The sequence below is a fragment of the Sardina pilchardus genome, chromosome 21, assembly GCF_963854185.1.
Source record: "Sardina pilchardus chromosome 21, fSarPil1.1, whole genome shotgun sequence".
Classification (NCBI taxonomy): Eukaryota; Metazoa; Chordata; class Actinopteri; order Clupeiformes; family Clupeidae; genus Sardina; species Sardina pilchardus.
In genome coordinates, this window is record NC_085014.1 from 19,140,413 (window position 1) to 19,164,024 (window position 23,612).

Below are 23,612 nucleotides of genomic sequence, written 5' to 3' on the forward strand. Positions count from 1 at the left end.
TAGGCTATAACCTGCTCTGCGCCCTCAATGGACTGGATCAGGACTGCGCCTAGGCCCACGTCGCTGGCATCACAATGCACTTCAAATGGCATGTGCATCCTTGGCTGAGCGAGCACCGGTGGTGACTGCAAGAGGGCTTTGAGGTGTTGAAAAGCGTCTTGGCACTGAGCAGACCATTCCCAGGAGACGGCTTTTTTCTTGAGGTTGTTGAGCGGCGTTGCGATATCCGCGAGTCTTGGGAGGAACTTGTGATACCAGCCCACTAACCCCAAGAACCTCTGGAGGCTTTTGAGGTCAGTGGGTGCTGGATATGTCATGACCGCTTCAACCTTGGCTGGATCCACTTCGACGCCCCTTGCTGAGACAATGTGCCCTAGAAAGGTCAACTCGGACTTGAAAAGATGGCATTTTTTTGACATTGAGCGTCAGATTGGCTTGATGCAGTTTCTGAAATACCGCATCAAGGTCAAGGAGGTGTTGTTGGTGTGTCTTTGAAAAAATTATGATGTCGTCAATATAAACAAAACAAATATTGCCTTTTAAACTTCCTAGGACAGTTTCCATAAGCCGCTGGAAGGTGGCGCCGGCGTTACGTAAACCGAAAGGCATAACTTTGAACTGAAAGAGACCACGATGGGTGATCATGGCGGTCTTCATTTTGCTGTCTTCAGCCATGGCAACTTGCCAATAGCCACTCTGGAGATCCAATGAGCTGAAGCATGTGGCCCCCTGCATGGACTCCAGGATTTCATGAACGAGTGGCATTGGATAGGCGTCATGATGGGTCTTCGAATTGAGCCCCCTATAGTCCACACAAAAGCGGAGTGACCCGTCTTTCTTTGGGACTAAGACCACCGGGGAGGCCCAAGCAGATGAAGAGGGCTGAATGATGCCATTTTTCAACATCTTGTCAATATGCTCGTCAATGACTACTTGCTTCTGCGGTGACACACGATAAGCTCTCTTCCGTACAGGCAGTTCGTCAGTCGTCCAGATGTTGTGCTTAAAGACACTGGTAATACCAGTGGACTCTGTCCAAACTGAGGACCATCTTCGCAGCAGTGGCCTGACCACCTCAGGTTGAGCCTCGAGGAGTGGAGTTGAAGGCGGGTCATTGCTGGAGTCCTCAATCACAGCTGCATAGAAGTAGGCTGAAGGTTCCGGGTGCCTCCACCCCAGCGCATCACGGGATTTGTGGAGAAACCAGTGTTCTTTTCCTCCCGGCATTACATATTTCCCAAGGTGTGGCTTCAGGGTGAGTTGGCTTATGCGCATGTAGTCTAGGCCTAACAGAAGAGGCATGCACAGCTGGTTATCCTCAAGAATGTACACGTTCACAGTGTAGTGGGCATCATTGAGAGTGAGCAGCAGGGTAGCTCTTCCTATGGCCTTACTCTCTTGTCCATTGGCCATGACGAACTTTTGACGTTCTTCACACAAAGTCTCACCCGTCTTCTTGATATTGTTCCACAATGTTCTGCACATCAAAGAGTATGTGCAGCCTGTGTCCAAGACAGCATCACCCTTCGAGCCACGGATCGCCACAGGCACCACCAAAAGAGTTGGAGCACCCAGCACAGAGGCAAGGTCAGCGCTTGGCCCCCGGCTCTGTCCCTGGTCAGTCTTCTTGTCACGCCAGTTCTTCTTCTGAGTGCGCTCTGAGGGACTATTTTGTTGGACGCGGCTCCAGTAGTCCTTTGAGTTGCTCCAGTCCTTCTCAATCAAAGAGCCGACTTTCACCAGCTGTTCCACAGTGGACACTATGCCGCGCAAGCCACTAGCCAGCTTTGGGTTGCATGCACTGAGGATACGCCGCACAAGCTCATCTTCAGGCATCTCAGGATGCCATTTCAGACAAAGTGCGCGGTGGTCATAGGCAAAGTCCCTCAGGCACTGTGTAGGTGCTTGGACACTCGTTCGGATCTGATCCTCCATCTCAGAAGGATAGTCAGAGGGCAGGAAGGCTTCAAGGAAAGCACTCTTGAACTCAGCCCAGTTGGTGATCTTGCCACGAGCAGCTACCCACCAGCTCCGTGCCGGCCCCTTTAAAACAGAGTTGATGGTGCCAATGAGCTCAATGTCCGACAGTGGACGCAGCGTGAAGAAATTTTCACACTGATCAATGAAATCAGTGACATCTTTTGAGCCTCTTGACTCCCCAAACTTGGGAAACTCCATTTTGATGGGTGGTTTGGCCTTGGCTGTGTGCACATGTGTAATGGTGGTATCACCCTCTGCTGGAACAGGTGTGATGGGCACGAAGGTTGCAGGGGTGGAGAAGGCCGCGGGCCCCCAGGATGCACGTTGTCTGCTGATAGACCTTTTCAATTCCTCCTTCCATTGTTTGTCCCTGCGCTCCAAGCAAGCAACAATAGCCTGGTCAAACCTCAGCATCTTCTCATCAACATAGTCTGCGGCCTGCTGCACTGCTGCTTCAATAGCAGCTCTCAGACCATCTTCTCTGTTGAGAGTGCTGTCTACGGCTGCTTTGAGTCGATTTTCTAAAGCCTCCATGTTGTGCTGAAGCTCCTGAAGCTGTTCTGCCATTTCATCAGTCACCTCAGCCTCATCATCATCTTCCTCACTGTCAAGATACAGGCTTTCTAATTTGGTGGCTATTTCAGAGACTCCACTTCGATTGTGCCTAGTAGTGACGTGCTGGAAGCGGTTAACATTGCCAGGTGGGACTGGATTTTCGGCTAGAACAATCAGTGGGCTTGTGTCACCAGTACTACTACCCTCCTGTGGCCCCTGCTGGTGGGACATTGTAAAGCTGTGTTCGAAATGTTCACTCGTTCACTCACTCACTCGTTCACTATATAGTGTTAACTCTATAGGGGGGCTATGTAGGGGGCTACCTAGGGGACAAGTGGGCCTGGCGATTATTAATTTCGGACACTCGGGATGTTACTGCTGCCACAAATTCATGCGCCGGATTTTCATCAGTTCTCTGTCGCATAAACAAACGCAAACGCGAGCACACGTGTAAAGCCATGGACAACAACATTGCTGTTTTTGGATGAGTAAACAGGCTGGGATTTCTCAACTGCATTGCAATAATATTTGAATATATGTGAATATAAATAAAACTGTGTTATACGTCTGTGTACACCCTAACTTTACGTGGGTAGCCTACAACAATTATTAAATTATTAAACGGGGGTTGCATTACGTTGCTGTGTTGGCCCACGAAATGTTAGGCAATCCTAAGGTAAAGCCTAGGCCGTTATAATACGTTTTAAAACTTCCATAGGCTCGCGTGCATCTATAGATCTTTACTGGTCTTAACGCTAACTTAGCACACTTAGGCTACTTACTGTACGTTAAAATGGATCCTATTCAGGCATTAGTTGTGACTCTCTTAATCAAAGTGTTGTCGCTCAGACAAAGGAGACGAAAGAATGACACTGCAAGAGCGAGACGTCTTCGTATTTTACTCGCCAGACATAATGTTAACCATATGGCAAGGGTAAATATCACATTTGCTATAGAAGAGTTACTGTTAATGTTTATGCTAGCGCCCCTCTTGGCGAGGCGATTTCATTCAATTAATAGCTGCTGTTTGCTTGGTCTTTTCTAGAAAGTATGTCGACACCCTTTGCCATTCAATTACTATATATATATATATACTTTAAATATATTTAAAAAACGATCAAATAAAACGTACGTTAGGCTACTGCAGTCTCACGAGCCAGTGTCTTGCAATGAAATGGATTTAACGATTTTCATAGCTTACATACCTTTTTAAAACAACCACAAGGTGGAGCCATAGGAACAACAGTTAGGCAAATGTGTTCGTAAAGTTGTCCCACATCAGTCTTTGCCTTTCAGAAGTAAAACAATCTTTTACATTGTGATCAGAGTTCTCACCTATTTTTCATGATCTCCCTGTAGACAAGGGGAGCCAGTAACCTTTCAAATGCAATTGGCTTGCAGAAAATATATTTTTAATTGGCATGCAATGAGGTGTCGACAACCTTTATATTTCCAGTGTTGTACACAAAACATTTCTATCTTACTTATTATTTAAGTTTAATTGTGTTATTTAAGCAGTTAACTACGATATATGAACTTAAGTATTACAAAAATAAAACACACTGAAGTAGTTTAGAAGTGACACTTTATTTGGTGCCTATTACAGCCGGAGCCGGCAAGATACTGTGTAAGGAACGAACAGGTCCCCCTGCTCCAATTGTTTTTCGACGGGACCTCCGACCTGAAAACAGATTTTCGTCTGAGCAGACCCACCACCATGAGGCTGATTGCGCTCTTGCGCCACAATGAGCAACGGTGTTCTGGCTGGGGCCTTGAACTGGAGGTCTTGGTCTTCCTGTTCTGGCTCGCCAGTGCCACCTCCTATAGAGTGGTGTCAAGGGTCTTTGCTATGCCACGCACAACAATTCATGACATAATCCACCGCGTCTCAGGGAACATCCTTAGGCTCAAGGAGCGAATAATCTCCCTCCCCCATGCCATGGACCTGGACACCATCGGCGATGGTTTTGCTCAGCTGGCACGTTCCCCAGCCTTTTCCAAGGTTGTGGGAGCCATTGATGGCTGCCAAGTCAGGATCAAGCCACCATCACAGAATCAGGCCTGCTATTTAAACAGGAAACTGTTTTTTTCAGTGCAGCTGCAGGCGGTGTGCAACAGCAAGGGGCTGTTCCTGGACATATGTGTTGGCTACCCAGGGTCAGTCCATGACGCCCGGGTGTACAGGAACAGCCCCATTTTTGCGGACAAACTGTACCCCCCACAGGGTTACCTTATCCTTGGGGACGGTGGGTATCCCTGCACGCCATCCTTGATAACACCCTACCGTGAACCAGTGGTGAGAGAAATTGACAGGCGGTTCAATCAGCATCACGCCAAGGCCCGTTCAATAATTGAACGGGCCTTCGGCATCTTGAAGACCCGCTGGAGGACCATCTTCTTAAAAGCCCTGGAGGTCAAGCCCACCTTTGCGCCAGTGGTCATTGCATGTTGTGCAATTTTGCACAACATTGCAATGGACCTGGAGGACTTGCCCTTGGAGGAGGTGGTGATGGTGAGGGACGACAATCAAGACCAGCCTCCCCAACAGCAGTTGGATCCCAGTGGGGAGGAAGTGAGGAGGCAACTGGCAGCTGCGGTGATGGGTCCCATCCAGGCTGTTGCTCCAGAGGGGCATGATTATGCCTGAATTAAAAATATATTTTTACCCCCAACGTTATTTTAGTGTATGAAACAGTGTTTTCAGAGTTTCTACTTTAAGCAAAGCAAGTCTACAGTGATAATACTGAAAATGTAATTGAAGATAATTTATTAATTAATTAAACACAAAATAAATAATAGTAAAATATAATTGAAAAATTTAAAAAATCACAAAATCACAACTTCTCCACCAATCTCTCCAGGATGCTGAGGAGCCTGCCCTCCCGCTCTTCATCCCTTCTGGCCCGCTCCTCTGCTCTCTCCGCATCCCTCTCCAGGAAGTCTAGGACAGGGTCCACCTTCCTCTTCCCTGCCCTCTTCCTCGGCGTTGCTTCTTCCTCTTCCTCTGCCTCTGCCTCTGCCTCTGCCTCTGGGCGTCTGGGCTCAGGGGAAGCCACTGCAGACACCTGAAAGTGGTCTCCTCCTGACGAAGTGATGAGGACTGGGGGGCTGATGGAGGGTTTGTCCCCCATCACTTCGTCCATCAAACTGTACCACTTCCAGGTGCCTGCAGTGGTTTCCCCTGACTCGGTGCTCACTCCCGTGGGGGGCTTTTTGAGCTCCTGTAACATTCAATGTGGTCACAGTTAGGGAATTGATTCTGTAACTTTTTTTTTTTTTTATCATACTACAAATACATTCATTACAAAACCATACAACACTGCCATTTGCCCATTGACAATAATTGAAAAAATATCATTTATGAATGTTGCGGTTGCCAAAGAGAAAGTGATCATCTCCTATATGGCTATTCTAAGCCATCAAATATGTCAACATAATAGTATACATTAGTATACATTACAGCAAATAGGCTACACATGTGCCGGAAAAGTGTTATGTTCGAGATATTCCATTTATTAAACTCTTCAACTTTCTGATCCAGCGAGAATAGCTGCATGGAAATAAGCGTACGCCTGTTTTAGGGCGTACGCATTTGTCATGAATTTGTCACAAAATATTGAAACAAACTGCTTACTTTGTAGGTTTTTTTGAGGTTCTCCCACTTTTTTCCTGCCCTGGCAGGGGAGACCACGGCATCCAGCCCCATCTCCTTCAGGATAACCCTTCAAAAACATTTTTACCATAATCTCACATGAATATCACTTGGTTAAAATTCTTGTCTTTTTTTGTGGGTTCAATTATGTATTTGATGTATCTATTTACAACAACTTACTCCCATCCATGCTGGGCAGTATTGCCCAACTGAGGACAGTATGTGTATACAATACTTTAGGCAGGCTTGGGTTTAAATGCTTAAACAACTTACTCCCATCCATGCTGGGCAGCATTTCTCCTTCCCGAGAATAGCCTCTCCTTGCTCCTCCTCAAATTGATGAGGCGACTAACGTCCTCATCAGTCCCTGAGCAAACATACATCTTATTAATCAGAAAAGTTATGTACTTCAAATACATTTAAATGTAGGCTAGGTTGTTATTGCCTAATCGGTTCTATATTTGTTCACTTTGCTCTGAATTACCATTTGTTTCGGTGATTGTGCTACAAAACTATCAATCTCTGTAGCACTGGGGCATTGACGAGCCCCGGACGCTATGCCAGTAGGGCATGTTACAGTACGTGTGTTCATCATGGTGTTCATTCACTGATCCCGTCGTCATCTAACGTCGTCTTAATAATCAAATTAGGCTACTGACATCCGAGAAGCGTAGATGAAAAGGTTTACATTGGCGTTGTGTGTGGCCACGTTCTTTTCATGGTTAAGTTAAGGTTTGTAACGTTAGACATGAAACTTAAAAGCCCGTGGTCAAAATAGTTATTAAAATAATAAGTTGGTGACGACGTTTAAATAGCCTATAACTAACTTTAGCTTGTAGGATGATAACGTTGTTGTGACATTACAATTTAATATGAGGGGTTAACAAAGTATATTCAGCTAACGTTGACGTTATAGCCTAGCTTAACGCAAGTCAAACTGAGGTAATAACATAGCGTTAACTTTACCAAAACGTAATGTAGGCTAGCCTAAATCAATCCTAACGTTAATTAACATAATATTTCGATGACTACAGTCTGACTCAACTGGTTACACAAGCATTAATTAATTAACTTAACTTTATATTAGGCTAACCATCAACAACAAAACATCACTTACATTTGTAGAGCATACCGGCGTCCATGTTATCAGCTGGGCTGGCGATATCATCTGTATGTCAGCTGGGAGGCAGACGGCTCATTTGACTTTTCGCGGGAATCGGGATGGTCCGCAATGCATTGTGGTCTATGTTGATTCAGGTAGTGTACATCTTCTGTGCCCTACATTTAGGCATGTCGCGCGACGAATTTGTAGGGAACGAAAGTAGTGAACGGACATTTCAGTTAAATTTCGAACACCACTACAAAATGGCTGATTCACTATATAGTGCACTATATAGTGAACGAGTGAGCATTTCGAACACAGCTCAAGTGTGAAACAACAGTGCAGGGAAATGTAATGAACTGATGTGAATGCACTATGATGTAATAATACTGTAATGTAATGTAATGTAATGCAATGCAATATACTGAATGCACTCTAATAAAGTCACAAATGTGTAAGTAATGCAGAAAGGATATATCAGTGTTTTCAATGGCCTAGCGACTTAGCTTGCCCTATCAACACGTTCATTCAGCAAAAGCAACAATTCACGGAACCAACAATTCACCCAATATGTACAAAATAATAGCCCAAATATTAACAGCAGTTGCAAAAACTAATTATCCAGATCCCCGTACTGGCCACCACTGTAACAATTTGCCCCTTATAATAATTAAGAGAGCTCACTGCCACGACGCATATAAAGAAGGTTTCGGGCGGATAACGCAACCGCATATAACAGAGGGACTCTGTTGGCTTAAGATAAACGGCAATAGGCTTGTTTATCAACTACGCCAATCGTGCAATAACCAAACACATGAAAAACACAAAACAATTACGTGAATATGCGCTGTATTGTGTCACAAACAATCAATGACTTCGTGGCCACCTAGCGCGCAACGAACGCGCTGAGCTGCAGGCCCGACACTTAATTGAAGACACAAAGCTTCGTGAAATATAAACCCACACCCCCCAAAGTTCAATGTCCATAAGTCCAAACAATAAGCATTAGATTCCGACTGTTCCAAAACGTAAACGAGATCTCCAAAGAATGAAAACGATGCTTATCTTACAGTCCGTTGAGTAGTCGCTCCAACACGGATGTGAAACGCAATCTCAACATACGCGAATGTCAGAAGGGAAAGGTATCCAGATCTTGCTGTAATCCAATGACGAATAATCCACAAGGAAAAGGGTCACGGCAATGCAGCTCACAGGAATCTTCTAACCGCGTAACTTTCTTACCAGCCGGCTCAATTCAGGTAACAAAAAGTCTCTCGCGCGCACTCACCGCGCCACCATTTAAACTAAGGGCAAACCCATTCATTCGTGCCCAAAACGCGCGTCCCACTGTCAGCTGACACAAAATTTACATACATGGCGCTGTCATTTGAAAAGTCAAAGCAACAGGACATACATTTTCATTTTAACAACATTTATGCAACCATGTAAAAAAGGTGATTTGTGGCAATCTTTACAACTTAATCTTAAAACAAGCTTTATTTTGATGAGAATTTGAGGGAGAGATGTAAAAGATCTCATTTTAACAGTATTTACCTCATTTTAAGATTTCATGCCTATTTGAGACGTAAAAAAGATGTGCTTGATTTAAGATAGTGTAAAGTTGAACACTTACGTAAAGTCAGAAATTCACACTTCAAATAATATAAATGATCTAACACTTCTAATCTATTTTTTTTATCTTGATAAGAATCAAATAATTTGCAGCGTACCCTTATATTATGTATATGAATTGATTTGAATTTCATTGAATTTCAATTCTACTTCCCTTAATTCAAATTCGAATTGTAATTCTGCATCCTGTTTTTGACCTCAATTCAAATTCAATTCAAACTCAAGAATTGAATTGGAATTTAGGAGTCATTCTCAATTCAATTCTGAATTTTGCACAAGCCTGACATCATCACATACCCTTCACCATAGCTAGAGGGTCCGTGTAACGCTTATCAGTTCAATTTTCTATCCAACACTTGAAAATCGGAAATTGGGAAATGTGTTTCAATTTCCTAATATTGTGATTTTTGTTCGTCAGGTAAAAACGTCAGTAAAATGTTGGAGTCGTTTTTTTATTTTGCATTTGGGTTGAGCTTGATAGAAAATTGAATAATTGAAAAAATAGAAAATCGGAAAGGTGTGTTGATTCTGCATGCGCCTAGAGCTGCTGGGGAAGCCAAACCTCGCGCCATTCCCTGCTCTGTGGCTGCGCGTAGAAAACGCAGGCGACTCGTTGCGTTTCCGTGGCCTTTAAATGGGCGAATGTTTATCTCAACTCATGTATGTACATTGAGGAGGGGGGGGGGCTACACATTCGGTGGTTGTACGGCTGCATTAAAAGTAAAAGTCCCCTAGAATTCTAAGTTACGTATAGCTGGTCCGCACGTATAGCTGGCTCGGCTACTAGCAGAGGAGCATGACCACTATAATGGAATAATTAATTTAAAAACATTTGTTGCTGAGAAATGTCCACACTATGTATTGTTACACTCAAGCGAACTCCCTGTCTTCCATGGCCTTACAATGTGCCTATAGTCCCCCAGCATTTTATATTTATATTCAACACTAAATTGGAGCTGAACTTCCATCATTAAAATGATCATGCAGTTTTGTGTGACAATCAATGTGAAATGTGCACCAACCGGTAACCTAGTCAATTATAGATTGATGTTAGAAATTATTTACAACAATATAGGCTACAAATAATATCTCCCATATAATGTATGTTAGAGTACATAGGCCTACAGGTCAAACCCAGTTTTATTAGGACAGACATCAACCATTAGCCACAAAGTTTCTCAGATTCTGTGCCAAAATATCTGAAGGGTCACCACAGAGATAGCTTTGTGCTCTCATGTGTAGAAGTGATCTTTTGAGTGTTTCTCACATGCTTTTAACAGATCCTGTTTTTTTTAAACATTGGCCATGTGCTGGGTTTGCTGTCTCCCACAGCAGCCCTGGCTGACCACTGTTGTTTCCTCTTTTTATTCTACAGTAGCCTACTCTGAGCTACATTGGAGAGGGGTTTGTTCAACAGCAGTAACTCTTTCATCCCAGATGCTGCCGTAGCTGATATGTGGTCTTTGTCTTGAATTAAGAAGTAGACACTTACACTTTGGCCCTTTGCTGCAGGTGACCCCTGCCATGAACATAATTCTAGGTAACCTCATCCTCTGCTTACAATGTGCTGTAGAGGTTAAATCTGTTCAAGTATTTATCTTTTTATTGGGAAACGACTATGTTGGTGTGACAGCCTGTGGGCCTTTGAGCTTGGTGTTGGAGTTTGGGTGCTGGCCCTTTAACTGAGTAATAACACCCTGCTACCTGGCATAACCATGAGCTACTTTCAGGCCCGCAGGAAGTTGGGGGGTAAGCATGCACTCTATTGCTAAACCTTTTTGTCTCTCCCCTTTATTTTAATTACCACTACTGACCTTCCATACTGATATATTTGCAGATGATACATGATGTAATATTATCATGTATATTCTATACTCAATAGTAAAACAAAATGTGATGGAACATTCTGCCTCCTTTTTTTCATTGTAATGAGGTAGTTCAAAAGCAAATCACACATTAAATTAACGTTTATTTCGTTTATTATACACAATATATTGTTTATTTAACACAACATTGATAACCAGATGGAATGAATAGAAGTTAGCCAACCCACTATATCTAATTTACTTCATAAGGACACTCAAACCCACAAGAACAGGTCTACAACAGGCCACAGCGACCACCAGCCTACATTATCTTACAACAGGAGCTCGCAGCTCTTATATTACAAACTTTGAAAGTTTTAAAGGAGCTCACACAACATCACACAAAGCAGAATTTAACCCACAAGAACAGGTCTAGAACAGGCCACAGTGACCACCAGCAGCTCACGGTCGCAGCTCACGAACACACAAACAGATCACACAAACAGGATTTTTTTTTACATTAAAACCTTTAAGCAAGCTTTAAAAGTAGCTCACTGACACCCCTCAAGAATACCAATTTGTTGCCAAATGTAGGCGACTTGCACAACATGCAGTCGTCGTTTTCTTCTAGGTATGTCTGGATACATCCCCCACATCCTAGAATTTGGCCACAGCATGCAGCCACGACAACAACTGTCGTGGGCATGTTGGTGCAAATCTTGCATATGAATACCTCTTTGAGGCACTGGCTCACTGTGGCGTCTGCAGCCAAATTATGGACTTCCTCTTGCAGGCTTTGCAACATGGCCACCTGTGTGATTTTGGTCTGATTCACCACAGATGCGAGTTCAGACAATTTTTCTTCCATGAATTGAGAGATTGTGCTCTCCACGCGCTTCAGCTCAATTTTGAGGTTCTCCTCAACATTAGCCAGAGTCATCTTCAGAGATGTTTCTGGGGTCTCAGCTTCAGATCTAAGAGAAGATTAAATGTCTGTTTCATGGCAGTGTCAGGGACAATTCAAACATCAGGAACAATCCACAAATCACAACAAAACAAGGATAATTTGCACAATTAAAAAATAAGGCAGACACAGCTTGCAAGTCCAACAATCTTGGTGAACTGGAGGCAACTGCCCATGAGAATGGATTAATATCAGGGGGGTTAATGCAGCAGGTTGGGGCCAAGTTCTATGGAAAACATTCCTCAAGAATGCTGCCAGAGATGTAATTTGCCTCTCCATAACATTTGCATAAATTAATTTAAGTATTAAGTGTGATATTCTAATTACAACAGACAAGAAGGGACTGAATAACATTGAGTCAGTAATAATTAAAAGTGGGATTTCAGTGCCATGTTGTGTTTAAGAGTCATTGCACGAGAAAACCAGGCAAAACCAGCAGGAGGTAGGAAGATGGGGGTCGGCCAAATCGGCTCATACGTTGTATATGTGATAAGTATGTGGAACTATGAACAGCCATATACTTAAAGAGAAACTATGCAGGATTGGCGATTTCATCTTAAGTTTCGGTTTCGTTTTGCATTTTCGCTCGTTTTATGCTTGCATATTTCTCTGCAGAGCTTCCCCGACAGCTTTAGCGTGTATATTTATACCACTGAAAGCAACATTTTCATCCCTCTAAAATTGGTCATTTTTAGGAGGCATTATCTCACATTCGCAGTGGCTTTGTTGGATGGTTTTACTGTTGCTGGACAGAGGAACATCTACTGATTCAAAAACAATTGTCGTCTAATTGGGCCACACATAATGTGCGCCGTGCCAGGAGGGTCTTTATGGGGTTTTTTCGGGTTCTAAACTATAATAAACCAGGTAATAATATCTCACTATAGGGTACTTTATGGTCAATTTTTGTTTCACTGTATGACAAATTGTTAAAAGAAAGCTTTAATTAACTAGAAAAGCACTTAGAGAATGTAGAGCTCCGCACGCATTATTGTTCTTGGTTGTCATACATTTGAACCATGGAGGTATTATAAGAACTGGAGAAAGTGAACAAGTCCCGCCCCCATTCATTTCAATGGGAATGCTAGGCTAGTGAAAAGTGGCAAAATTGAACGATTTTTTCAGGCTTCAACATGGCGTTTCAAGGGACTTGTTTCCGGTGCCGTTTTACTTAGCCAATTAAGTGCCAGGTTACTGATTGACGTAAGGTACAGAAGGAGAGCTCGTGCCCACACTAAGCACGTGCATGAGCTGAGAGTGGAACAGCCACCAATCAGCATGAGGAAAACGCAGGGAAAACGGCACCGGACGTGATGTATTTCTGGAAAATGGCGACGAGGAAGTCCCTTGCTAATCGGCGAAGCTAATCAGTCAAATCCTGACCCCCTGATTTGAACCTAGACTATTCAGATCGCCTCCGAGTGGCCATACCATGCCATTACATCGCAAACAAACAAATAGACAGACAAACAAACAAACCCTGATGAAAACATAACTCCCTTGGCAAAAGTAATTAGTAATGCTGATTTGGGCTCCATATGGGGAATAAGGATACTTGAAAAGGAACTCTTCAAGGAGCATTTTACACATTCTGTTGCTCTCGATGTAGGCTATGAGTAAGTTCCTTACTAAATTATTGTGTACATTTACTGTGTGGCACATAATGAAAAAGGCTCAGCATGGGGGTTATCAGGACATTTAATTTACAGGTGAAATGGGTGCAGAGCTTCATATTGACAGGCATATTGAATTGTGGAGTTTGTAGTCATTCACGGGGTAAGTTTCTTAGATTTTATTTTCATCTTAATTTCAATGTTCATTTTACCTAATTCCCCATGCTGCCCCCCATGTGGAGCTCAAATCAACATAACTTATTACCCCCGCCAAGACTGTCTGTCTGTGTCTGCCTGCCTGCTTGCCTGCCTGCAATGTAATGCCATGGTATGGCCACGTGGTAGCGATCTGAATATGGCTTATCATAGTCCAAAACCCGAAAAATCCTGCTAAAGACCCTCCTGGCACGGCACACATTATGTGTGGCCCAATTAGACGACAATTGTTTTTGAATCAGTAGATGTTCTACTGCTTTCAGTAGTGTAGATAACCCCTCAGTGCACCTTTTGGTCTTTAAAACTATGCTACCTAGAATCTATGGAAATATAAAGCTTATGTTCATATCTTTATCAGGATAATCAGGGTAGAAATGGCAACTTCAGTCATTTTCAGCCATGAATTGTTGGATTTTTGAGGGTCTCTAAGAGGGGTCCCAGAACTCCATAACAAAAAAGAGCTGGAGGGTTTTAAGTATATGGCTGTTCATAGTTCCACATACTTATCACATATACAAAGAATGAACCGATCTGGCCGATCCCCATCTTCCCACCTCTGCCTGGTTTTCTCATGCAATGACTCTTAAGTTGGACAAACTTTTCACTATTTCTTACTATTGAAGTTCTTTTTCGATTGACTGGTTCTACAGGTGCTACAGTACTACCCGCCTCACCTCCTTTTCTTTGATGAGCTTCGTGTAAGCTTGGAGATGTCTGTGTTCTTTATCGCATAGATCTTGCGACTTGGAGTTTTCCAGAATTCCAAATCTGCATAGAAGACGGAAGACACACAAACACAATCAACACAATCAACATAATTTTAATAGACTCACTTACACACACTCACATTACATTTAAATAAATTAGTACAGCATATGTATGACTTCATGGTTTATTAGTCAATTCATTGGGTTTTGCATCAATTCATTGATACACTTTCTTATCAATGTCACTTCCAAAGCATTTATTACCCATGTGTTCAGTATTTAGAGTATATTCCCTGTCATATGGGTCAAACCTTTTGTCTCAGCAGAATCAGAAATGGGTACCCCTTTTGAGTCACACATGGTGAATGTGTCTGAGGAGTTTATATACTCTTGCACAGTTGTTGCAATGGCCTGCACACCAGTGCCCTCGTTGATGGTGACGTGCACTGAGGCTGATGGGGAAGGGTGGAAACTTTATTAGAAAACGCATTATTAGACCCAGTGTCCTGTTGTTGAGGTCACTGTGTGCTGTAGTGAGGAAAATAATGAGAAAATTAGACACAACATAAACATAAACAGTGGACCAGCAGCTAAAACTCGGCCATCAGGGCTTTTGAGTCAAAAATAAGTCAAATAAGTTAGCTTTAGCTGCAGGTCCACTATTTGGTCTATGTTGTGTCAAATCCCCCCCCCCCCCCTCCCCTACTGAAAGCATGCAGTGACCTCAAACAGCAGGGCTATGAATCAAATAATGCAAAAGTTTCACTTGAAGTTAATATTGTAGACCTTAGCATTAATGTGCTTACATCTACCCCACACAGCCAAGTATTACATTTAGTAGGTTATATCCAGGTCATAGGAAAAACACAACAACAATACTCTGTGTACTCTTATTTCAATAACCCACTTACTGTATGCAGAAATGTCACCATCATCTTCCACATCTGCCAGGTAAATCTTTCTTCTAAAGCTCTTGTTCCTCCTGCCGGGGTTCTGAAATGTGGAGGACTGTTGTGCAGGAGGGCGACAGGCTGGTGGGACAAAGGTGGACGTGGACGTGGACGTGGAGGTTGGAGGTGTGAAATGGGATCTCGGTCCTGTGTAAGGGGTGGGGTTGAGGACTGCTTGCTGAAACTTCTCTGTGCCCCATACCCGAAAAGACCCTCTGTCTCGCATTAACAGTGAGTGGAAGGAGCCATGTGGGGTGGGGAAAAAGGTCTCCCTGGTGATGTCATCCTCCAAATAAATACTCTCCTCTTCCAACTATGAATACACAAACACAATTTACAATTAAAACAGTCCTATCAAATTCCAGCTTTTCATTCACAGGAGGCAAGACCAGCTAGCAAATTAAAACATGACATGCAACGATAGTCGTAAGCCTTAAGTATGGAACTACCAAATATTACCCCCATAACTGTCGACGACTGAAAATAAAACAGAAAGCAGAAAGCCTCTTCAGTGTGCTTAGGCTAAACGCCATACTCTCTAGTCTAACCTGTTCAAATTAATCAAATGAATGTATGGAAATAAACTTGTACATCATGTTACTGAAGGAGAGTAACGCTATTTCCTGAAGGTGAGAGAGTAGCTAGAGTTTATGTTGGCCATTCACTTAAATGGTTTTTTTATGGATGCCAGGCGGCAATAAGTGTACAGGATGAATAAGCCGGTGTAATGTGACCACCTCCAGTATGAAACCTCGGACCGAACCGCAAAAAGACGGGCACATTGCCTGCGTGCTGTTCAGTGTGAAGGCACTATAGAGAGTTAATGGCAAGTGCTAGAGGTTTGCTAGCTAGGTAGCTAAGGACTGTGGTTAAACTTGTATGTTGTTACAAACTAACCTCATTGCTTGTGTGTGATACCAATAAAACCGAATAAAACACACTTTCGGACACAATAAACCCCTTCATTTAGCCTGTTAACCGACCTGGCTAGCTAACGTTTGCACCGTAATGGGAAGTGATGTTCGCTAGCTGGCGGTTTTTTGTACACACAACCTTAATAGCCTACAAGCTGTTTACAGCTCTTCGAGTCACGGTAAAATGTCATGTTTGGTATAGAGGTAATTTAGATACACTTATGTGGGTGCTTGCGTTTCTTTACAAATTTGCAGTCTTAGTTGGTATAGAAATGACTATTAAGTGACAGCTAAACGGACGCGATTTGATGACGTTATGGCGAGGTTCATACAGCGCACAACGCCTGAGAGGACCAGGCCAGTCGCGGCCCGGTCAAAAGTACCTTTCCCTAAAAAAGTCCCAGAGCCAGGGTAATGGAAACGCGCCTAGCCATGGTACAGATGGTGGCACTATCTGCTCAACCCATACCTGTCGTCTATGGCTCAACCAATCGAAGTTAGCTGTTAGCGTTAGCTTTTCATGGGTGCGGACACTAAATTAATGAACCGCTAGTTAATTCATACTTCCTCTTTCTTACATACGTTATCAATAAGACATTAAAAACCACTGCACGAAGAAAACTAATATCTTCTATCTATTTATATCATTCTATCCCTTCTATTGATAACGCAAAATGTTGACTAGCCATTACTAGCCAGAAAGTAACGTGAATAGCCTACAATTTAACGTTCACTTTGCGCTAAAGGTCGGTATTTATTACCTGGAAGATTAACTCCACCCGTTTCCTGGTCAAATCCTTCGACGACATCGTCAGTCTTTTGTTGGAGTTGTATAAATGAAAACTACTGCCAATGGCAACACAATCCTCTCCTGAGTCCATCGTCTCCTGTCGTCTGTCGTCCTTCCACGTGGATGCTTTTCGGTCTATGCCATAGACCGGTCTATGCGTGGATGGATGACGCTGTGAGCAACATCCGGGTCAGCGGTCATACTCGACTATGATCCAGGCGTGATCATCAACATGTCTGCTCTTGAAAATTATGAACATTTAATCCGAGCACTGGTGGAAGAACGGGGTTATACCTGCAATCAGGTGAGGGAAGTCCTTCAGAACCAATACGGATTCACAAGAGGAGCAAGTCTATCCTCCATATACAAATTTTGTCTGCAGTGTAATATCCATCGACACCATTACTCTGTTCTGGGTAAAGACGGTGTCAATGCTGTTGTGGCATCATCTGTGTGCAAAACTGGACCATATTGTGGAAGGAAAGTAATGACTGGTATGTTGAGAGCTGCTGGGTTCAAGCTGGGAGAGCGGAGTGTTCGGCAAGCACTTGCTGCAATGACACCTGTCTACACTCACATGAGAAGAGAGGGCACTGCCAGGCTGACCAATCCTCATCTGTACTACGCAGAATATGCAGGACACAAAATACACATGGATCAAAATGAGAAGCTGATTGAATTTGGAGTGACTGAAGTTGTGGCATCAGATGGGTTCAGCGGAAAGATCTTGGGGTTTGCAGTCATGCCTATTAAGAACAATCTGACCATATATGATGAGGTCTTCAGAGATATTTGTTTGAAATATGGCCTCTTTGACCAGATTAGAGTCGACCACGGACGGGAATTCTACCTTTGCCTGTACCAACAAGACAACCTCCAAGCATACCGCACAAACACCAACAGGCCTCCATATATACAGAGTCTATCCAGACAAAACCATGCTGCTGAAAGAAAGTGGGTGGAAATAAATGCAAGAGTTAATTACCCAATTAAGCATGCTCTCTGTGGGATGGCCAACAACCTCTTGTTGGATATGGATGACTTGAGTACCAAGTTCTGTGTGTCCACTTTCACACAGAGATGCTGCAGAGCAGGCTTGAGCACCTTTATTCCAGCATGGAATGCCCATACCATACCACGGAAAGGTATACCTGATGTCCTGTTTGCAAATAACCTGCGAACATCCAGAGTACCTCTTGAGCTCCTTCCACCCGCTGAGATTGTGGCAGCAAACTACATCGCTGAAGGCGGGCACCTGACCCAACCCACTGACATTGGGCATGACCCTCTGTATGGGAGGGCAGATTTACAGCAGCTTCGAGACATTCACTTCTCAACAGCTTATCCCAGCTTTCAAGACATTTTTTACAACACTGTTATGGGGGACAATGTTTTTTTCTCACAAGCCCTGCTTTCATACATTGACATTACAAACAGACTTAGTGAGAATTATCTTTAAACTTTCTATGAATTATCTGTTGCAAGGCTTGTGGGTTCGAGTGTCCTCATAAAAATAATGTATAATGTAGGCTGGTGGTCGCTGTGGCCTGTTGTAGACCTGTTCTTGTGGGTTTGAGTGATATTAAAAAATCTGCTTTGTGTGATGTTTGAGCTGTGAGCTCCTTTAAAACTTAATTAAGAGGTTTTAATGTAAAAAGAAATCCTCTAACTTCTATTCATTCCATCTGGTTATCAATGTTGTGTTAAATAAACAATATTGGGTTAATTTAATGTGTGATTTGCTTTTGAACTACCTCATTACAATGAAAAAAAGGAGGCAGAATGTTCCATCACATTTTGTTTTACTATTGAGTATAGAATATACATAATAATATTACATCATGTATCATCTACAAATATATCAGTATGAAAGGTCAGTAGTTGTAATTAAAATAAAGGGGAGAGACAAAAAGGTTTAGCAATAGAGTGCATGCTTACCCCCCAACTTCCTGCCGGCCTGAAAGTAGCTCATGGTTATGCCAGGTAGCAGGGTGTTATTACTCAGTTAAAGGGCCAGCACCCAAACTCCAACACCAAGCTCAAAGGCCCACAGGCTGTCACACCAACATAGTCGTTTCCCAATAAAAAGATAAATACTTGAACTGATTTAACCTCTACAGCACATTGTAAGCAAAGGATGAGGTTACCTAATTATGTTCATGGCAGGGGTCACCTGCAGCAAAGGGCCAAAGTGTAAGTGTGTCTACTTCTTAATTCAAGACAAAGACCACATATCAGCTACGGTAGCATCTGGGATGAAAGAGTTACTGTTGAGCAAACCACTCTCCAATGTAGTTCAGAGTAGGCTACTGTAGAATAAAAAGAGGAAACAACAGTTGTCAGCCAGGGCCCAGGGCCCTGAGTGACTTCAAGGGCCAGCTTCCCTTCTGTTCTGATTCCACCTCATGCAGCTCAAGGCTGCTGTGGGAGACAGCAAACCCAGCACATGGCCAATGTTTAAAAAAAACAGGATCTGCTAAAAGCATGTGAGAAACACTCAAAAGATCACTACTACACATGAGAGCACAAAGCTACCTCTGCTTAGACCCTTCAGATATTTTGGCACAGAATCTGAGTTAATATTAAACTTTGTGAATAATGGTTGATGTTTATCCTAAAAAAACTGGGTTTGACCTGTAGGCCTATGTAGGCTGCTCTAACATACATTATATGGGAGATATTATTTGTTTATTGTTGTAAATAATTACTAACATCAATCTATAATTGACTAGGTACGCGGTTGGTGCACATTTCACATTTCACATTGATTGTCACACAAAACTGCATGATCATCTTAATGATGGAAGTTCAGCTAATTTAGTGTTGAATATAAAATGCTGGGGGACTATAGGCACATTGTAAGGCCATGGAAGACAGGGAGTTCGCTTGAGTGTAACAATACATAGTGTGGACATTTCTCAGCAATGTAACATTAATTATAATTTATTCCATTATAGCCTAGTGGTCATGCTCCTATAGCCGAGCGCGGACCAGCTATACGTAACTTAGGGGACTTTTACTTTTAATGCAGCCGTACAACCACGGCTGCATTACAGCAGCCAGCAGCAGCCCCCCCCCCCCCACACACACACACACACACACACTACATTTTACAACTACCAGCCAAAATGTACATACATGAGCTGAGATAAACATTCGCCCATTTAAAGGCCACGGAAACGCAACGAGGCGCCTGCGTTTTCTACGCGCAGCCACGGAGCAGGGAATGGCGCGAGGTTTGGCTTCCGTCTATGTCCACAGCTCTAGGCGCATGCAGAATCAACACCTTTCCGATTTTCTATTTTTTCAATTATTCAATTTTCTATCAAGCTCAACCCAAATGCAAAATAAAAAAACGACTCCAAAATTTTACTGACGTTTTTACCTGGCGAACAAAAATCACAATATTAGGAAATTGAAACACATTTCCCAATTTCCGATTTTTAAGTGTTGGATAGAAAATTGAACTGATAAGCGTTACACGGACCCTAGAGATTAGCATGGTGCTTTTTCCAGTAGGCCTATTAGCCTGTTTGATTTGCATTGAGCTCAATGAGCATCGAACAGGCTAATAGGCCTACTAAGTTCTAAGAAATAAGCATCAGATTATGCCAAAACGTGGGTTACAGGCTCATGCACAATTCCGAATTTTAGAATTGGTCTCCATTCAATTCATGAATTAGCCTGGGTGTTCCCATCCTGCCTTGCGCGGTGATTTCATTCACGCTGCTAAGGCAGTCTGGAAATTAACACCCAAATTGTCGCCTGATGTTGGTGACCAATCACAGAACAGGGGAGAATTTTCTGTTGCCTTCTTGCGTCTTTTTGACGCCAAAGGATTTACATTGATGTCTATGGCAGCCCTTTGCGTTGCATATGAACGCGTGGGGGCACCTTCGGCTCCCGATATTGATGCCAGGGGGCTTGCCATGCGTCCTCATTCGACGAGTTGGGTGTGAGACCGTGTTGGATGAGCTATGCACATTTGATAGACATCCGTGGCACCCAATGATCGGATCTGGGCATTTTTTCAAATACGAGAAAATGAACGTCTGGTTGCCAGACCACGTCTCATTTGAGAAGTGGTAGGCGCTAGCCAGGCTATTCATGAATTGTAATTTGAATTGAATTGGCCCAACCCCAGGAAGTTCAATTTTAATTTAAATTCGAATGAGAGGAAGAGGAATAACCTGAAATTATATAGAAATGTATTTGAATTTCATTGAATTTCCATTCTACTTCCTTTAATTCAAATTCAAATTGGAATTCTACATACTGTTTTTGAGCTCAATTCAAATTCAATTCAAACTCAAGAATTGAATTGGAATTTAGGAGTCATTCTCAATTCAATTCTGAATTTTACACAAGCCTGGTGGGTCAAGCTACATGTATTTCAACCCTCTCCAAAATAGCTGCTGTGTCGTATGAAGCAAAGATTGTATTTCTCAAAACCTTTACACAGCAGAGCACCGTGGGATATCATTTCAAGCCAGTCAATCTTATTTTTTGTTAAGAATGAGAATATCTGGATATTTTAGAATATAGGCTACTATCAAATATACACAATTACAAAAGAAAATGTGTGGAAACGGATTCAAGGACTCGTGGTCTCGCTGTAAAATTACAAGTCTGCTCATTCCAATGTAGGTCAAGATCGAGTCAAACAAAAGGGAGATGACAGATAATAGACCCTCACAGGTCAAGAAAAGAAGAGAGTTTATGGTATTTTCCATTAAGAAACAGTGAAGTTGTGTTCCAGAAAACAGGTCCTGATAAAGGCTCTAAAGGTGACCTTGCCAAATTTAGCTAAATAAAATATATGCATTTATTTCTTGAATTGTCTGCTTCATTAAAACTCAGTTCATCATTTTAAGACTACATCATTATACTGTATAGGAGTATGCTATACTGAAAATACATGTATCTCTGCTGGCATGTGTGACAATGAGGTGTGTAAAACCCTGTATTCAGTTTTGCACAAACTATGGGCAATTACTTGTCCTCGACTGAACTAGTAGATAGAGAGCATACAGTCTTCTTAACATGTCTCCTTTCTGTGTAATGAGCTTAACCACAGGTGTGTCTCGTCACATTTCTCTATTCTCTTTCTAAAGCAGAAAGGAACAAACAATATACGTCAACGCTCATTTCAGCGCTATGTAGGCCTACATGTATCGATTCTTGCGGTTGCTCATTGTCTGTATGTGCTGAGCTTGGCTTAGCACATTTCAGCTTGATTGTAACCACACGTTCACTGTAGATTCTCGACTATTCTGAACGCTCATACAGCTGTACATCATTGTGTTATAATTATATCAGTGGAAAAAGAGGTTTAATTACACATTAAAACTCAAAACTTCAGTGTCCTCACTTTTTCTGCAGTGTGTCTAGTGGCAAGGTCAGGAAAACCATCCAGTTCAAAATTCATGCATTTATTTGTTGAATTTTTTGCTTCATCAAAACGTTAAGACTGATATAGCAGAGAATAAGGAGGTTGCAAATACATGCATCACTGTTGACATGTTGTTATCGCCCTTATCAATGGAATTATCTTTGCTGCGCACGTTGCCGGAGTTCTAAACCTCCACCTCACCATCATTTACATCGAACAAGTCACCTCGTCGGCCATTATCCCTTACATAACTTTGCCAATTACATGGACCAGCAGAAAGTTTAAAGAGTCTGTGTGTAGAATTCGAGTTGCCTCGAGTTGTCTTGAATGACCCATTATGTGTGTGTACATGATGGTACTCTTTCACTGACATATGTATTTGATACATCGCCTTTTGGTGACAGAGGGACAAAGTGTTTATGGTATGTTGGTATCAACATACAGTACCATAAACATTTGAGCTTATCCAGTATCAACTAAAACTAGAAAATGTAATTCCATGAAAGGAATTACCATTGCATGTCAATTCAAAAAGGTTGCTGACTGTGTGAAACATTGTATTAGGCCTAAAAAAACGAGTAGACGGTTTAGCCTGGTTTAGCACAGCAAAAAGATCCTTGATTACTGACAGCTGAGCACTGACGTAACAATTAATCTTTGCCGCCAAAGGGTCTCAATGTAAGCTCTATGGGAATTTTAAACTCTTTTCTCCTAAATATCTCAAAAAGTATGAAGTTCACAAATGTCAAAAATACAATCGTCAAATCTCCGTAACAAGATCTTTGTAGGAGTGCTTGAATGACGTCAAACGGTGAAGTGGTTTTAGCGTTATAAATCGTTGATTTTGGTCGGAAGAAGAATAATCCCGATAAGAAGAACAGGGATAACAGTACATTGCATTGACATGCAATGTAATAAAAATCTTCCTGTGCACTCCCTGAGAACACCACAGGAGGGTGCTCCAACACAACAAATTACCGATCTCAGCCCCCTCGCACTTTGACTAGCGTTGCGTTGCGACGCGACTAGGGTGCGTGCAAGGCTCACCCCTGAGTTTTCTCTATACAGTAGCCTAACAAAAGATAGGCTTCAGTTTACAATGAAAAGCCTTTTCAATGGGATTTTGACATCAGAAATCTAAGGAAAATCTAATCTGCCCCAATGTTAGAAACTGAAATTAGCAACCCTTTTGATCATGGAACTGGGATGCGTTCCAGAGAAAGAAACCCAGAGAGCTTTTATTCTCACAACTTCATAATTCCTAGCAGACGAGGCGGGGGACTTCAAATACAACACTTCAGAACGTTCAATTACAAAATGTACCCTATTCCATTCTATTT

The 23,612-nt window shown here is 42.5% G+C and overlaps 1 protein-coding gene across 1 annotated transcript; it reads right to left on the reverse strand.

Annotated features, from left to right (window-relative positions):
* Positions 1-10,931: 10,931 nt before the first annotated feature.
* On the reverse strand, positions 10,932-16,927 carry LOC134069174 (uncharacterized). Its single transcript, XM_062525059.1, has 5 exons — positions 16,852-16,927; positions 15,138-15,489; positions 14,538-14,678; positions 14,194-14,287; positions 10,932-11,700 (listed from the first exon to the last, which is right to left on the reverse strand). Exons 1-5 carry the CDS (start codon positions 16,897-16,899, stop codon positions 11,256-11,258), a joined length of 1,080 nt encoding a protein of 359 aa, XP_062381043.1. The 5' UTR covers positions 16,900-16,927; the 3' UTR covers positions 10,932-11,255.
* Positions 16,928-23,612: the final 6,685 nt, after the last annotated feature.

Excerpts from the sequence above, each read along its gene's own strand:
- LOC134069174 (XM_062525059.1), bottom strand. The coding sequence starts at position 16,899 with ATGTCGTCGAAGGATTTGACCAGGAAACGGGTGGAGTTAATCTTCCAG. Across the intron at positions 14,679-15,137 it reads TGGTGACATTTCTGCATACA|CCTCAGTGCACGTCACCATC; the intron begins GTAAGTGGGTTA and ends CTTCCCCATCAG. Across the intron at positions 14,288-14,537 it reads TGATTCTGCTGAGACAAAAG|ATTTGGAATTCTGGAAAACT; the intron begins GTTTGACCCATA and ends TCTTCTATGCAG.